This window comes from Lontra canadensis, unplaced genomic scaffold (assembly GCF_010015895.1).
Source record: "Lontra canadensis isolate GAN:19392208 unplaced genomic scaffold, GSC_riverotter_1.0 scaffold20, whole genome shotgun sequence".
Lineage (NCBI taxonomy): Eukaryota > Metazoa > Chordata > Mammalia > Carnivora > Mustelidae > Lontra > Lontra canadensis.
In genome coordinates, this window is record NW_022631014.1 from 4,544,163 (window position 1) to 4,561,441 (window position 17,279).

The 17,279-nt window shown below is 37.8% G+C and overlaps 1 protein-coding gene across 2 annotated transcripts in view; it reads right to left on the reverse strand.

Annotated features, from left to right (window-relative positions):
• The window catches only part of ZNF385D (zinc finger protein 385D), an 889,426-nt gene that overhangs the window by 206,876 nt on the left and 665,271 nt on the right, over positions 1 to 17,279 (reverse strand). For both annotated transcript variants that reach the window (XM_032860950.1, XM_032860951.1), the window contains one exon: positions 2,665 to 2,807. In XM_032860950.1, coding sequence (XP_032716841.1) covers positions 2,665 to 2,807 — 143 coding nt within the window. The remainder of the gene's footprint in view (positions 1 to 2,664; positions 2,808 to 17,279) is intronic.

A 17,279-nucleotide genomic window follows, 5' to 3' on the forward strand; every position in this document is an offset into this window, starting at 1 on the left:
TTTATAGCAATAAAAAAATTATGTTTCAGACACCCTGAATTCATGGATTGAGATTCATACCTGCTACAAAATAAAGAAATCAGGCTGTTATTTAGAGAAATGCTCTATACTCTGAGTCCAAAGCCACCTGATTATGGGGCTTTGCTACCATTCCCCCTCAATATTAAACAAGGAGTGGCTTGTTTGCTTGTTTGCTTGTTTGCATCCTTGGTTGCTACAGATTGACTAACACTGGAAGGAAATAACTTAATATGTGTAGCAACAGAGAGTCTCATTTAAATGGAATAAATACAAACATACGTCAAATTTCATCACAGAGGAAAAAGAATGAAGTCAAACTTTTGCTCTTACTTAATGAACTGCCACATTAAAAAAAAAAGAAGTTTACAGGCTATGAATAAACATAACAGCTAGCACTCAAACAGTGCTTGCTATGGGTTGAGCGCTGTTTTACATGATTTAACACACATTAGCATTACCACATACCTAAGGAGTAGGTTAATTATTAGTCCCATTTTACAGATGAAGATTTTGAGATACATGGGAGTCATATCACTTACCCAAAGTCACATTGATGACAAGCAGCAACTCTGAGATTTGAACACAGTCAGTCTAGTTACAGGGTCCGGCTTGACCATCACACAATGCTGCCTTTGCCCACAAAAGCTCAAATATTTGAATGAAATAAACTCCAGAGGAGAAGAGATTATTAGGTCCACTCCCTTTATTGTAAAGAGGAGTAAATAGTAGCAAAGAGGATAAAGAGGCTTGCTGAGTGTCAAATAGCTCAGCAAATCACTCATCTTTGTTTTCCTATGACAAGCAATCGTCATCCATCAAATTAATCATTTTGCTTTTAATATTTCTCAAATGGCAAATCGACAGTTTAAAACACAGCTTTTTACAGCCTTCCAAGAATTTCACCTCAACCGCTCTAAAGCTGACATGAGACCTAAACTGACAGGACGCCAGGTGGGCTTAGAGGCGAGGTAACACACCTTGATGGATCATCTCCGGGTGTCTGGGAAGCAAGACTGTGCCAGGAAACCATTTAACAGAAGAGCAGAGAAAGGGAACTCATGGGACTTGAGGGTGATCATTTAAAAATCAGAGAATTTGATGCTGAGCAATTTTTCCTCTACTCTTACTGAAACACCTAGGATTAGAAATCTTTCCTTGGGAAACGTGATTTTGATGTTCCTCCGCTTACACTCCATCAATTTTAAAATAAGATTCCCATGGAAAACGGCTCACCCCTAAAAGAGCAAAGTAATCATTCTGATTCTGCCTTGCCCTTTAGCGAGGACTAGCATATAACTGTACCATCTCATTGGCATGAAAAGAGTCCCCATGATGAAGTACTGTTAAAGAAAATAAGACCCACTTCTGTGTCTTGAAAGCGAAAGATCTAACGTGGGAAGATTTTTAAAACTCCATCACGGGAGTTGCAGCAAGAAAATCTGTATTATTTAGATCACTGGGCATTCAATGATCTCCCATCTTAATCTTCTTTGGTTGCGTTGACACATCCTGTCATTGATAAGCTCAGACCTCCATTATGACAAACTGCTGAAATCTGAATCGGATGATACTAGGGAAAAAACAGTCACGGGTTTCTAACCTTTGCAACCCTTATTTCTATTTTCATCAACAGAATACTTTCATTGCTTGTACGAAAGGAGATGATGATGAATATGGGGAATCTGCTTTCTCACAAAGACATGCTAAGAGTGAAAATAGAAGCAAGTAAGTAATTGAACTTGTGTTGAGAAGACCATTAACAAAGCCCCCAAAACAAAGTAATTTAAGTAAGACTTAACCTGAGCAGAGTAAGAAGGGAAAACGTAACAAAACAAAAAAAAAGTAAAACCAACAAAAGAAACCCACCTACCACCAGAATGCAGAGTCGCTGTAAGTTAAGGAGGAAAAAAGTACTCTGCGAATGGAATTCATCACTATTGTGATTATTGGGTTCCTCTTTATTAAATTAGAAAAGAAGCAACACATTTGAAAATTAAAGTGTAGCACCCAGATAGAAGAAACACATTTAAATCTTTAGACATCTACTTGAATGCTAACGTTCTCTTTAACAAATTCATTAAGTTTTAATGTAGATATATTCCAACAAAATAATGGAATTGTTAGTATTACCCAGAAAGACCCTAAATGGGAAACATGAACTCAATATCAACCCACTTGGATGAAATCTCTTCATTTTCCCTTGAAGGAGCCTAGTTCTGGGGACCTTACATAAGCAGGCAACAAGGTACCTTGTGGCTTTCTGACAATCCACAGAATAAATGATAACAGCAAAACAGAGGTACTGGCCAACTCACCCCTGGCACATCAGGACTACTCTTCCCTTTCTATTCTGCACCAAGGTTACAGCCTTGTGGCCAAATGAATTTATTGTTCATAACAAGTCCCAAAGGCTCAGCTATAAAAAAGGAACCCTATGACCTCGAACTACTGTATTGAAAGGACCCTGCAGCAGACTCTCCTCTGAGAACTAACAAAGAATTTTATATGTGCATTAATTTGAAAAACTAAGATAATCCTTTCTTTCAAAAAAAAAAAAGAAAAACGACAATAGCAACAACAACAAAGGAAAGGACCCCTGGCACTTACCACTCTGCCATATGCAAATGTGACCTGGGGACTTACCGCATTAAAATTGGGGAAGAGGTTGACTGCGGCTGCAGTGTCCAGAGGAAAGGGAAGAAAGGGTTTGATATCCAGCGAAGGCTGCAGAGGAGGGGCTGGTGGACGGACCAGGGCTGGGAGAGCGGGGCTCTGGCATGTACCACCTGCAGAGAGGAGAGCAAAGGGAGCCATCAGCGACATTGTGCATGTTAAAAACAAAAACAAAAAACCATCAAGGTGTCTTTTGAGCCCAAAAGGTCAGCTTTGTGGGTCACTGGAAAAAACAAGACAGGGACTGTAGTGGCCTCAGCTATGAAGTGGCCAATGAGCTGATCTGCCATTAGTCAGAGGGAGCTAGTGAAGCTGCTCCCTTTCCCTCCTCAGATAATAACTGTACAGTTGTGTAAGTAACAGCAAACATTTCAAACATTTCATACTCCACAATCTATCCTTCCTTTCTGGCCTACAAACTCTGGATTGGATCAACAACAAATCTTTCACTAAGATCCCTTGATTCCAAAGGAAAACTCCTTCGTTGCACTCCCACCCCTCTTTGAAAACGAACTTCTACTCAGAACACCCATAGAGTCTAAGCGATTATTTTACAGAACTGCTCTTTTCCACCACATCCAAAACTCTGGCAGCAAGATGACATGAACTTGGCATGGAAAAGAAACTTAACCACAAAGACAGGCAGCCACACCTTACTGACCTGGCAACTGGAGGATTAAAACAAGTGAACCCAGTTACAAACCCAGCAATCCCTGAACTGTTCAGCACCCCGGTAGCTCTGAACATTCGGATGACTACCTACGTCCTTCCCAGTCATGAGTAGGTGGAATTTAGAAGGCCACCAATGAGCAAGCAGTGGGAATATTATGCCAACAAAGACACCCTTTGCATACTAGTAGGCAACCGGCTGTTTGCAAGGGAGCGCCCCCACTCCTCTCCCTCACTCCCCATTATAGGACTTCATGCACTCAGAAGCTGGAAGGAAAGAAGCCCATCTCAGTGTTCAGTCTCCCATATTTTGGTAACATTCCAAAACATCAATTTGCTGTTAATTAAAGGCTGTTTGAATCCTAGGAAACCGTTAAAATATGCCAGCATTCTTCTAATCTGAGAGGCAAGCAACAGACTGTAAAAACCTGCTGGTGAAAATCCAAGAAGCATTAGGAAAACAAAATACAGTGGGATTTTTCCTTTCTCATGGAAAAGAACTCTAAGAGACAGAAGAGAGAAGAGAAGCTCATGTCTGTGCCACTCACTTGCCTGCCATTTTGTTTTCAAAGCAAAGTAGAGTGATACCCATAGGAATAATCTTCAAAAATCTCACAATCACCTCTCTGGTCGGCTGGACACAACCATCATCCTGCCCTCAATCAGTTCAGTTACCTGAACACAAGGTAAACTTTCTAAAAGTGATTCCCCGATGGTGAATCTAACTGTCCTGGATCAGTAGATCTGCTAACAAGGTGGGTGACTTCATGCCTGCAACCGAAGCCATGGGCGCAAGATGTAATTAGGCATACAAGAAAACCATTAACTCTCCTGTTTCCAGGTATAAAATCAGCTGGAGTCAAATTAACAAAACCAGTATTTTCCCCCACTCTTTTCCCTTCCCTTTTAAAATGTTCCTTAACAACAGCAAGGCCAACAGCAGCAAGTTTGAATCAGCAAACCAATTAAAATAGAAAGTAGTACAAATCAGAAAATATAGGGCAGATGTTAAAACAAACGCAGATCAAAGCAAAAAAATAACAAGTCTGCATTCACCAGAGCACGCCGTACACGTGTTTTATTGTCCACCTGTTAGTATATTGAGTGTGGGTACCTAACTTTCTTAGAGAGAGCATCCCCAAAACTTTGGTGATAGATCTGTCTTGAGTTCAGTATTACTAATAATTTATTTTGATTAAAAGTTAAAGAACCAAAATGAATTTTTGATCGTACGTCTGTAGAAAACTCAAAGTAAAATATGTCTGGGTGGAAATCAATGATATGGTTTAATGTGAACACAAATAATGTGAGTTTTAATAAATAATTTTGTATTATTTTTATCTGTGTCACACATCATGCTTTACAGAAGGTGTTCACATATATCCATTACCTTCTTTGAGCCTAAAATATCAGAAATTAAGTAAGGGCTAACATAATACTATGGAGAAAAAATAAATGGAAAAACTCTTCAGTTGTTAAGGTAGTTTCCATTGAAACGTTCTGTTCTTGTGATTCAAAGAATACAACTAAGCAGGAACATATTCTGTAATTATTTCATTTATAAGTCCCCCTCTGGTTTGGAATGACTAAAAAAGTTAAAGAGATAGCTCAAGCGTATTTATTTACTTTATCCAGCACAATGAGAGGCGCAAAGTTGACTGATTGCTTGATAAAGTTAAATTCCCACCTCCATTCCTCCAAGATACGTATGCATTTCATATACACTGATACATGTAGGTCAAGACCTTCTCTCATTGTTGCCACTGGGTTATCTTTAGTAGGGGATACCAAATATCAAGAAAGAGTCATAAAATTTGGGGAAACTTGGCAAACTATTGGAGCCCATCTCTTCTTACCTGTTTGAAGAGATAAGCCAAAAGGCCATTCGAAAGCAGAGCACACGTGACTACATGCTTTTTGGCTACTGGCTATGCAAATACAGGTGTAGTGGATGCTGCAGGGTGCTTAGACAGGCCCCTTACCCAGCCCCTACGAGAGCTGGTTAGCACTGGGAGCTGAGGACTCAAACTGAGAACCTACACATACATTGCCTTGGGCCAGAGGGTGCCCCCTTACCACAGGTCAAACTCTTCCAGAGTAAAATGACTGATTAATACATGGGCTTCAAGGCTTCTCCCTTTCGCCTCAAGACAGGACGACTCTGGAGCTCTATTTCTGTTCTAGAACTCCTCATAAAATCTAGGATAGACTGACGCCTCTATTGTGACTGTATCACAGTTCAACTTTTCCCTCTGCCCAATCCCGTATGCTTCACTCCTCAGAGAAGATGATCTCCAGCAAACTCTGGGTCCACTTGCAGTACTTGGACAGCAGGGTATAACTATTCATGAGTCTAAGTGAAATGTCGAATGCTTTATTCTAAAATAGATATTTGCCACAAAATCCACAGAGCTGATATTAAGGTAAAAAACTGAAGCTCCCTCTTAAAGATTATCTGTGACTAACATTTCTCCTTTTAAAAAATTTGGATATGTCCTGAAGTACTTCCTTGCATCAAACTGCTCAGCAGCAAGAATATTATTAGCAAATAGGGCAAAATCAAAATCAGCAAATAAAACCCATTTAATTTATAAAGCAGCCTAAAATATTCTTGAGAAAACAGATATTTCATTTCTTCATTTTTAAAAAATAGAAACTACTGCATTTAGGATACAAATATATGTTTACTATTATTTTCTTTATTATAAACTGACCTTAATGATAATGAATATCAAAGTGCATAATAAATTGGTAGGCATTATTATCTATTAAAAAGAGTAGCTTTGTTGTTATTATTTACCAACAGTGTTCCGACATTCATTGGAATATCACACTTCTGGAAGTATTAGTATTCTTAATTTGAGGAAAGCATTTTGAAGCCTTGAGGAGGTGAGGCTGAAAAAAATGTTAAGTTCATACCTTTTATGTTTGAAACCCTGCCTACCTATGTCTAATACCACCTCTTTCATATCCTATGCAATTTTAACAGACACATGTTTAACAAATCAAATTATTCTGATTTCAGAGCAGTTAATATCTGTCTGTATACCAAATTTCTAATATGCCATGAAAGTCAGCAAATAAAAACATTCATTTAGTATGTTAGACACTAAGGTACTGAATAATTTAGGTAAATTAAGTAAATAAGATAATCATTAAAGTTCATAAAAATTTCCCTTTTTAATGTTTATTCTGCTAGTTTATATTTAGAACTTAGAATTGAACTATCGAGCAAACATTAAATATTACTTTGGTCTGTTCACAAGACAGCTCTATACTCACAAAAGTACAAACATGAATTTGAAAAAAAAAAACCACAAGAGTAACCCATTTGTTAATGGAGTATTTGTTAATAAAGATTATGTGACAGAGTATGAAACATTCACTTCAAAAGTTTGCATTTCTGAAAATCAAATTAAAATATAAAATTTGGAAATGTTCATCTTAATAATTCATACAGAAAAAAGAATATTTTAAGCCAGCAGTTGCCACTCAAAGCCTATCTTTTTAGATATTGTACGTATAGTACTTAGCCCAATGGGTCCACTAAGTGAGGCATGTATTTTTTAAGGAACCTAGTGAATTGCAGAGGAGCTGCTCAAATTCCTCCAGACACAAATTGGGGCTCTCTGAAAGCAGTCAATCAAGACAATCTTTAAAGCATGTTCATATCATTCAGTTTGTTTATTTTGACCCTGCTGAAATAGGATCTTCACAAAGAAGATACTTTTTAAATCAATATTTTGAAATACTCCTTCAGAATGACACAGTGTTCTCTCTGTAATATAACACTTTTAACCTTGAACTTCTGCACTTAATCCATTCATGCATTCACGGTTTATCAAATAGTCACAGATGTCCTGTCTGACAGCCTGACAGCTTAACCTACTACTTAATCTTTCATTTCTCCAAATGACAAAACTGAAGTTCAAAATAATCAAAGGTTGCAGCTGTTAAATATTCAAAACCATGTATGCTTTAGAACTGGGAATCATATATATATACCAAATATAATTATATATACATGTAAAAATATGCATATAATTATATAGAACATACATAATTATAATACATTATATATACATAAACTATTTTTAAGTCTCCATTTATAAAAATCAGCATAAATCCTCAAGTTCCTGATCAGATAAATAATTTCTATGATATCTTTTTCCTTAACCATCAGTTTTACACACACACATGCACACACGCACACATATATACACATATATATGTATATATATAACTTTAACTATACATTTTTATTTAAATATACAAATATTAATTTATATATTAAATATATAATTATACATATATATACTTATATACAAGCATAATATGTTTCAATATTGAGCTATGATTAAGCTAATAAACCACTCAGAATATTCATATCTAACAGGAAAACATCAAGAGCATTTTTTTAAAAGATTTTATTTATTTATTTGACCGACAGAGATCACAAACAGGCAGAGAGGCAGGCAGAGAGAGAGGAAGGGAAGCAGGCTTCCGGCTTAGCAGAGAACCTGATGTGGGACTCGATCCCAGTGTTCGGGGATCACGACCGGAGCCAAAGGCAGAGGCTTTAACCCACTCAGTAACGCAGGCACCCACAAAAGCATTTTAAGTCGTATCAAGTTCTAAGTAGTGACTTGTGAAGCAATTACTTTGATACACATGAAACACTATTCACATCCATTTCCAACGATTTCAGTTAGAATTTGTCATGTGCATTGTGGGAAGGAAAGGTACACTACTAATTCCAGGGTCTGTGTGATAGTAGACATAAAAAAATTTAGATCTGATACCACTAACATGGAGTAGAAAACAAATGATGGGTTGGATGCATAAAAGTAAAACTTGATTTGACACAAAGCCCTGGCCATAGAGTGCTGTAGTGAGTGAAATCGGCCAGCAAGGATGGGTAGGAGTAAGTGTAGAGAATACCACTGAATATTATAAATCAACTGAGTAATTGCATGGACCAGGTCTCCTATCCCTTAATTCCTTTAAAATGCACAACAACAAACTGATGGTTACCAGAGGGGAGGGAGGTTTGTGGGTGTGGGCGGTGAAATAGGTGAAGGGGATTAAGGAGGGCACCTGTGATATGGAAGTGTTGATCACTATACCATATACCTGAAACTACTACTACACTGTATGCTAACAAACTGTAATTTAAATAGAAACTTAAAAATATAAAATAAAAACATAATAAAACGCACAATTCTGAATGTATCTACTGTAATACTCACCTTACAAATTTAAAAGCCAAGATTCTAGGAGGCAAAATATCTTACCTAAAATCGCACAGGTAAGAAGTGGCATCTGTTGTGAATCCCAGTGACCTTAAACATTTTCAAAGCACGGATGCAAACAGCTTTTAAATTAAAACCACCACAAAAATCAACAAAGTAACAGTAAAAGGAATCCTCTACAAAGTCAGTTTTGCCATATAAGGCAAGCAGCTTCTTTGCAGCCAGACATAAGGCATTAAAATAAGAAATCTTGAAATTTTTATTACTATTCCAAACAAAAAACAAAAAACAAAAAACCCCCCAATAAACCCATTCCTTGTAAAGACTATAATAAACGAATATTCAGTATTTATTGCAGATATTTATTTACCATGCAAACATCCTGGCACTGCCCTATACTTGAGGGAGAATCCAGAAAGACATGCATATCATATCAAACATGTTTCAAAAGCCCTCAAGTTTGCATTCTTTAACATTTACTTGCCAAGTTAGGAAAATAAACACATGTTTGTTGCATTCGCTTGTGTGACTGCTTCTCAAATGCTCAAGGTTGTTGGTTGGGTACTTCAATGCTGTGATGATTTTTCTACTTTCTGGCTAGAAAACTTACGTTTACCGTGTCTCCTTAAACTCAGTGATCCAAACTCCCATTCAGTTCTGATCTTTGTTTAAATATTGTTCCCAACTGAATGATAAAACTAGAACTATTTTGAAGTAAAATCTGAATTTAATGTGACTTGGTCACAATATTTCTTCTATTACTTTCATCTCCTCCCTGTTTTAGATTGTTAATTTACCTATCAGGTTTTGGAAAGCTGACCCAGCACTTCCTCTCTCAGGATCAAAGTCCTCATTGGCCTTATGTGACTTGCCCTTGGTAGGTCAATTCAAATGTTAAAGCAATGTCTGATGCCCAAGGCAGGTGGCAGCACTAAGCCCCACAGGATGGTGGCTGCTGTCTCACATCCTGTTCTAACCACGAGAGGGATGAGGTGAGAATAGGAGTGTGAGTCAAGGCAACTGGAGTATCACTCTGGAAACACCGATTCAGAAACATTAGCACAAGTCAATGGTCAGGATTCCATCTTAAAACATGAAAGAAAACACATGTGAACCAGCCGTGTTTTCCCCTATCCAGATTCTGTATTTTTTCATTTCAAGTTGTGGTATTTTAGCATTTCAGTAAATCACCTCAAAACTCATTTTGGAAGGAACCTAAGAAGGGCTAGCTAACATTGTTTTCTCTGTCACTGTCAGTGAATGCCATGACCAAAATTAAAAAAAAAAAAAGGCTATTATCTAGTTGCCAACATCCTGAGTCAAGTCTTCACTAGACGAAAAGTAGAATCTCTCATTTATTTAGCTAACTGTCATGACAATTTCTGGTGTCTGGGAAACACTGGAGAAGTATCTGTTAGTACTGCCAGAGTAAGGGGTTTTAGACTTTTAACCCTGTACTTCAGCCCCTCTGTCAAAGGGTATGTAACTCAGGATAAGTACCTCCTCACAAGAAGTCAAAAGATCTTGCTTGAGGGGCACCTGAGTGACTCAGTGGGTTAAGCCTCTGCTTCCAGCTCAGGTCATGGTCTCACAGTCCTGGGATTGAGCCCTGCATCGGGCTCTCTGCTCAGCAGGGAGCCTGCTTCCCCTCTCTCTCTGCCTGCCTCTCTGCCTACTTGTGATCTCTCTGTCAAATAAATAAATAAAATCTTAAAAAAAAAAAAAAGGATTTTGCTTGAAAAATTCCTCTCAACTCAGTACCAATGATATAAAATGTTAAAATGTAAAATTTTCCTCAAGAGGAATTACCCAAGATTTAATTCCATAAAATAAATTATAAGTAGTAATAAAAATGCTCTAGTACCAAGCTGTCCAATATAGTCATTAGCCATGTGTGGCTATTTTAAATTAAAAATTAGTAAATTACAAATTCCGTTTCTCAGCCACACTAGCCACATTTAAGTCTCACCAGCCATATGTGGCTAGAGGCTACCACACTGTATGCAGCAGTTAGCACTTCCATCATCACAGACAGCTCTACTGGCATTACAGCTCCAATGCAAAGTCAACATGTTTGAGTGATGAGTAATTTATAGATAAGGTGCCTGATACAGTGTGTTTCAGAATGCACTGCTGGTAAGAGAGGACGTCTTGCTTTCTCCTGGTTTCTTCTCCTTCTGGGTCTGAGGAGAGCTTTCCAAGAGCCAAATGTGACCATTGCCAGAGGCAGACACTGCTGGATTCATATGAAAAAGGATTACTCAGCCACTCCTGGAGAAGACAGTGGACAATATGAATCTTCACGTGTGATCAATGATGATAACACTCAATGGGAAACCTAATTTAAAAAATGTTTAATGCTGAAATCAGTATTAATGCATAATGAGTGCTTTGGATAAAAACGATGCCACCTTTTCAAAGCAAGGATGCAAAAAGGGCCAGTCCTAGGGCAAATGAATGTTTATTAATATCTGATACTCTTTGAGAGTGCTATCACTAAGCTTCTATTTCATGAAAGTGTGTCACAATGCAGCCGCAATCATAGTCAAGTGTTTAAATCCAGCTAATGCAGGCAGTTAAACCTGCCTAACTACATCTGTCTCTCGGGGTAATTTTGCTCATAATATCTAGGCTTTAGTCATCTCACTCTAAAGAGAAAAAACAAAACAAAACAAAACAAGGCTGAAGTCTTGTTACTTGGCATCGTTTTTCAGGATCTGTGCCTTTCACCTGAGACTTCCGTGTGTGAACTTTGCTATGCCAGTAGAGCTGGGCATGAAGTTTTTCCAGTATCTTCCCTCATGGTTTTTTTTTTTTTCCTCATGATATAATTGTGTTACATTTTTTTGCTTCATCTCCAAGCCCTTGTCAATCTGTGTAGGTACTAAATGTGATCCAAGGTATTAATAAAACATCTCCTGACTTAATTGGTTGAGTGCAGTTCTCCCAGTACCATTAAAATGAGTTAAATAAGGGGGTGCCTGGGTGGCTCAATTGGTTAAGTGGCTGCCTTTGGCTCAGGTTCCTGGGTGGATGGAGGTCTCCAGCGGGCTCCCTGCTTAGGAGGGAACTTGCTGTTCCCTCTCCCTTCTGGCCCCTCTCCTGCTCTCTCCCTCTCTCTCTATCTCAAAATATAAGTAAAATCTTTAAAAAATAATAAAATAAATGACTTAATTAAGAACTACACACTACTTCATTTATCTTAAGTAGTATTTTTATCATGTAAATGGTGAAGCTATTAGTTGACAAGAAGAGCAAGTCTAAGAGTAGACAAGCTAAGTTTTTGACCTAGGGAACCTGAAGAATAAATGGAAAAGTAGCCATTGGATAAGAGGGTCCCCTGCTTAGAGGCCAGTTCTGGGCAGATTCCACTCTGACCCTGGAGAGTCATCAGATAGGAAATCTGGACATGAGAAAGATTTCCCTGGGAAAGCATACAAGAGGCCTGGGCCTAACCCTGGGCCTTGATGATCTGATCCTTGGCCCAGTGAGAAAGACCCAGAAGGACTGGAAAGAGCAAAACAAGAGGGGGAGAATACGCCTGCCCAGAGGCAAACAAACCAGCAACGTTCTGGAAGGACAGAACAGAAATGGGGACTAAATTATCAGAGGATTTTTTTTTTTTTTTAAGATTTTAGTAATTTGTTCATGAGAGACAGAGAGAGAGGTAGAGGCAGAGGGAGAAGCAGGCTCATGTGGGGTTCAACCCCAGGACCCCAGGATCATGACATGAGCTGAATGCAGATGCTTAACCAACTGAGCCACCCAGGGGCCCTAAACTGTCCGAGTTTATTGGTGTATATTGCTAAAAGACAAGGAACGTTTGATCAAAGATTTTTTTAGTCCAATTTTGTCCAATAATTAGTTCAATTAAGTTTCCATTTTTTATTTTTTTCTTTAAAAACAATAAATAAATACATAGTCCAAACATAAAATGCTCTAATCTGTTTATAACATAATTTTATTAGCATTTTTTCTCAACATAAGTTTCTTAACCATGGATTTCATTTTTAGGTGTGAATTTATTCTGTCTTTTAAACAACTCCCCCTTCCTCCATCAGCCAAAGAGCAATTACGTTTCAGCTCCTGCACAGGCAGAACTGTGCAGAGAACTCTATGTAGTATACAGCTCCTTTGTCCATTCATAGTCTTTTGAATTAAAAAAAAAAGGGGGGGTGGGAATAATGATGAGGTCAAAGACAATTGCTCAAGGTCACACCGTTAGTAAGGTGTAGAGCCAAAACTTGACACCAAACATTCCGTTTCCAGAGTCGAAGCTGTTATAGCTACATTTTATTCAGATATTGCCATTTCTTTGATAATGTGTAATACAGAACAACAACTTCTATAAACAAAAAGCTGATTTCAATTAAACTTTGCCAAAGACAATGAAATGAATGTATACTGAGAGGGACTCATCTGTAAGGCACTGGAATATTTAAGAAGCGATTTTAGTTTCTTGCTCCACTGGTGCTTATAATCCAGTATATTGCATATTATACATATAATGAATCTACCAGATACCATAATGCAATAGACTGAACGTTTGTGCTTCCCCCAAATTAATATGTTGAAACCCAGTCCCCAGTGTGATGGTATTTGGAGGAGGGGTCTTTGGACAGTGTTTAGGTCACAAGGGTGAAGCCCTCTAGAATGGGATTAGTGCCTTTATTGAAGAGGCCCAGAAAGAATCCCACCCCTTCTACGTGTGTGGCAGAAGTCTGTGAACCAGAAAGTAGGCCTTACCAGACAGAATCTGCCTGTGCTTTGATCTTGGACCTACTAGCCTCCAGAACTGTGAGAAATAAATGTCTGTTAATTATGAGCCACCGAGGGGCGCCTGGGTGGCTCAGTGGGTTAAGCCGCTGCCTTCGGCTCAGGTCATGATCCCACAGCGGGCTCTCTGCACAGCAGGGAGCCTGCTTCCCTTCATCTCTCTGCCTGCCTCTCTGCCTACTTGTGATCTCTGCCTGTCAAATAAATAAATAAAATCTTTAAAAAAAAAAAAAAATTATGAGCCACCCAATCTGTGGTATTCCAGTAAAGCAACCTGAATGAACTAAGCAGATGCATTCATTCAAAGATACCATTTTTCTGTTTGAATTAACCTGTTATTGGTTTAGTTTTCCTTTTCACTTCATCTACACAGTCTGGAAGAACAAAGTAGAAGTTAAACTTAACATCCGTCATAATTAGTTCTATTGAATTTAGGATTAATACTTGCTAAAGCATTCACTTGATTGTGAATGTTTTCATCAATGTTTCACTGTGATTTTTCCCCCACGTTTCCCTTGAATTTTCTTTCATAATAGTCATGACACAGAATTCCTAGGAAATTCAGCTGGAGTTAGCCCTGGGTGACATTGAGAAATAACCATGGAAGAGACTATCACCATCACCAGATTAAAAGAAGATATATTCAAAAGAGGGACAATCACATTTTTGTTATCTTACAGGTCCTACACTTGGCCCCTACACTATCCTAGTGGTAATAGCATCCATTAGCTTCTAAGGTGTAGGAACTGTGAGTTCTGGTTTCCACTGCTTTTGTGGACATTCTTACAAGTCCTATAATAGCAAAAAGAAATTCTGATTTCAGTTTCCTCAAGAACATTCCCTGTGGAGCTGACATGTGCTCTGTTTAGTCTCGGCCTCAATGTGATTGTTTCTTCTGGCAGGTTTTGCTTAAAGCAAACCTAACTTTATATTTTCTTTTAATTCTGAAACATTTGGTCCTTGGAAAAGATGTAAAATCAGTTACTAATGGAACTGTAGTAATTACGGTGTCCTGAAAATGACTGGCTTTAAAACGGAAGAGAAATAAAATGTCTAAAAGTGATTGCAAGTGAGAAGATACACATGGGCATATTTTATTTTTATAAGAAATCCTGTCATTTTGAGCACTTATTACATTCTAAGTTCTGTGCTAGATGGCATTTTATATATGTTATTTATGTAAACAATGAAGATATCCTTGTTCTCATTATACAGGTGAAGAAACAGAGGCTGAGTGAGATCCATTTACTGAAGAGAAGACACTTTGTTAAGTGGTAGAGCTGAGAAGAATTAAAAAACCAGAGAGGTCTGATTCCAAAGCCCATATTCTTTGATTATATTACACCCTTCTTCCTCTCAAATACCTACCAAGTTGTGATTCCCACCAATGGCAAAGAGGTATTGATGGAAAGAGAGATTGCCTCTGAGTGAAGGACCTAAATTTTCACATTCAAATAGCTAGGAAGGAGTAGATACAGGATTTACAGATCCAGGAAAAAACAAAACAAACAAACAAACAAACAAAAAAACAGAAATTGCTAATAGCCTCAGGGAGGAGAAAGTCATCAATACCAAGGTTATGGAGCCATCACCAAAACATAACACATAATGAAAAGAGACATCTATATTGTGATAAAATAAAAGACATCATAAAATGCTTCAGTTAAAAATGAGGATTAAAGTGGAACTAAAATGAACAGGAAGCAAATACTCCCTGGGAGCTATTATTGCTGGGAGCCATGTTGGTAGAGATGACAGACTATAAAGGAGAGAACTTTCTGGAGTGGCTCTGAGCTCAGAGAATAACAGGCACTTGCCAAAAGTCCAAGACCACAGTCCAAGGTAAACAAGAGAGCACAGATTTTTTTCTGCTTGCCATAATCACCTTCTCACCCTTCTGTGAATCCCAGCCTAAATTATATAGCTCTTCACTTGCCATGAGGTAGATACACATCCTGAAGTGATCCATTCATTTGACTCAACTCAGACTGAGTCAGAGCTAACTGGATAATGTAGGGCATCGCAGAAATTGTCTCTGATTTTTCTTTGACTACAAATTTACTAGAAGCGTATCTTCTTCTTAGAAGAATTAGAATTTGAGTACCCAGAGAGCACAGGCCTAAATAAATTTTGAAGAGAAATATTTAATTTAGCCATTAGGATAAAATATTCCAGTAATTAAATTGTACTCTGCTGGTGTGTGGTAGACTACATGTGCTGAATTATTCAATTTCAAATAATAATAATAATAAACATTAAAATAATAATAATAACCACTCTCAATTTTTGAGCACTTTATATATACATAGGATTTTAATTTTCACAATCTGTTAACTCTTCATAATTTAACTTTTATAGTAGTGAAACTGAGGCTTTATAAAATTAAGTACTTGGTAGCAACTAATTCAAAGTAGGAAGACAACCACTAATAGATTGATTTCAATACTTCTGCTCTGGTAAAAATCATATTCTATCCATTGTCTCCATAAACCAAGGAAGCAAATCCACGATCCTGCTTTCCTTTCTAGTATTCAGGGCATAGTTACCAGTCAATCACAAATCTAGATGACCTCAGAATCCTTTGAACACAACATACCAGTATGTAATCCAATTGATCAAAGTTTGCTACCCTCAACATGATACTCAAAATGACCTAAACATGATGACATTATGGCATCCTAAACTCTGCTCTTATCCATCAGGTTAGAAGAAACATGGAAATGCTTTGTCAGCATGGGAAGATGGACAGTGGAATCACCCTCAGGGTGTCCTTATGCCAAGCTATTTGGCAAAGTGTTTAGCCTTCTCCGGGTTAGAATCTGGTGAAAGGACTAAGAAGGACATTTGACTCTTCTGTCAAAGCTTGCTGAGGTTATGAGGACAACTGGAGATTTGCACTTGCTCCTCAGTTAGTGGAAGACCCCACTCCTTGGCATTCTGCAACAATGACTGCAGACATAGTGAATATGTTTTGTGAGACCCCTTCCTGACTCGTATGTGATGGAACACCTTGAGAATATACAGCTTCCTTATAGCTATTCTTCCTCATTGATCTGTCTCAGACAGTGGAAGCCTGTGCACTCACCTGATCAATGTAAAACCAGAAAGGTCTGTGGAAAACAAAAGAACTACCAACCCGATAAAGAAAATGGAGAAGAGGTTCTGATCACAGACAGGGAGAATTGGAGTTAGTCCTTTTAAATTCATGGGCCTGTTTGCCTTAAATTGTAAAGATTATTTTGTGCTTTTGAAAGGACATTAATCCCAAAGGAAGAACAAAACAGAATGAGTCAAATTGCTTTGAGCAGGGATGCCTGCTGAGAGAGGAGAGAAATTCTGCAAGAAGCATCTCTTCTGAAATTGGCCCTGCATTTTCCTGAATGATTCTAATCTGTCCTGCATATCATTTTCAAAAGTCATTATGTCTTCCAAGAGCTAACTATCTGTCTCCCATGTTATCAATGTCATTATGACCTTTTCTTGCCTATTCATACCAGTGAGTGGCTTCATCATATAACTAAGATAAGGAAAATACTTGTTTAATTTTTTTCACATTTGTGTCATTTGTTTAACTCCTCCCTGCCCTTCAAGGTTTCTCTGAAATGCCACTTCTTCCCCCTGTCCATTTAGCACCACAATCAATTTTCCCTTTTGCAAAATTCCACATAATATTTTAAGTAGTTATGAGAACAGGCTTTGTCATCAGAAATCTGAATCCAAATTCCAACATTTTCATGTCTGAAGGAACTTAACAACTCTGTAGTTTCTTTTCCTATATATTAAGGAAAATAACATCTAAATCACAGGACTTACGGATTACATAGAGAAATATTTAACAAAGTAAACACTAAATTATAATAACTCTTCTTACGGTTGTTTTCATTATTA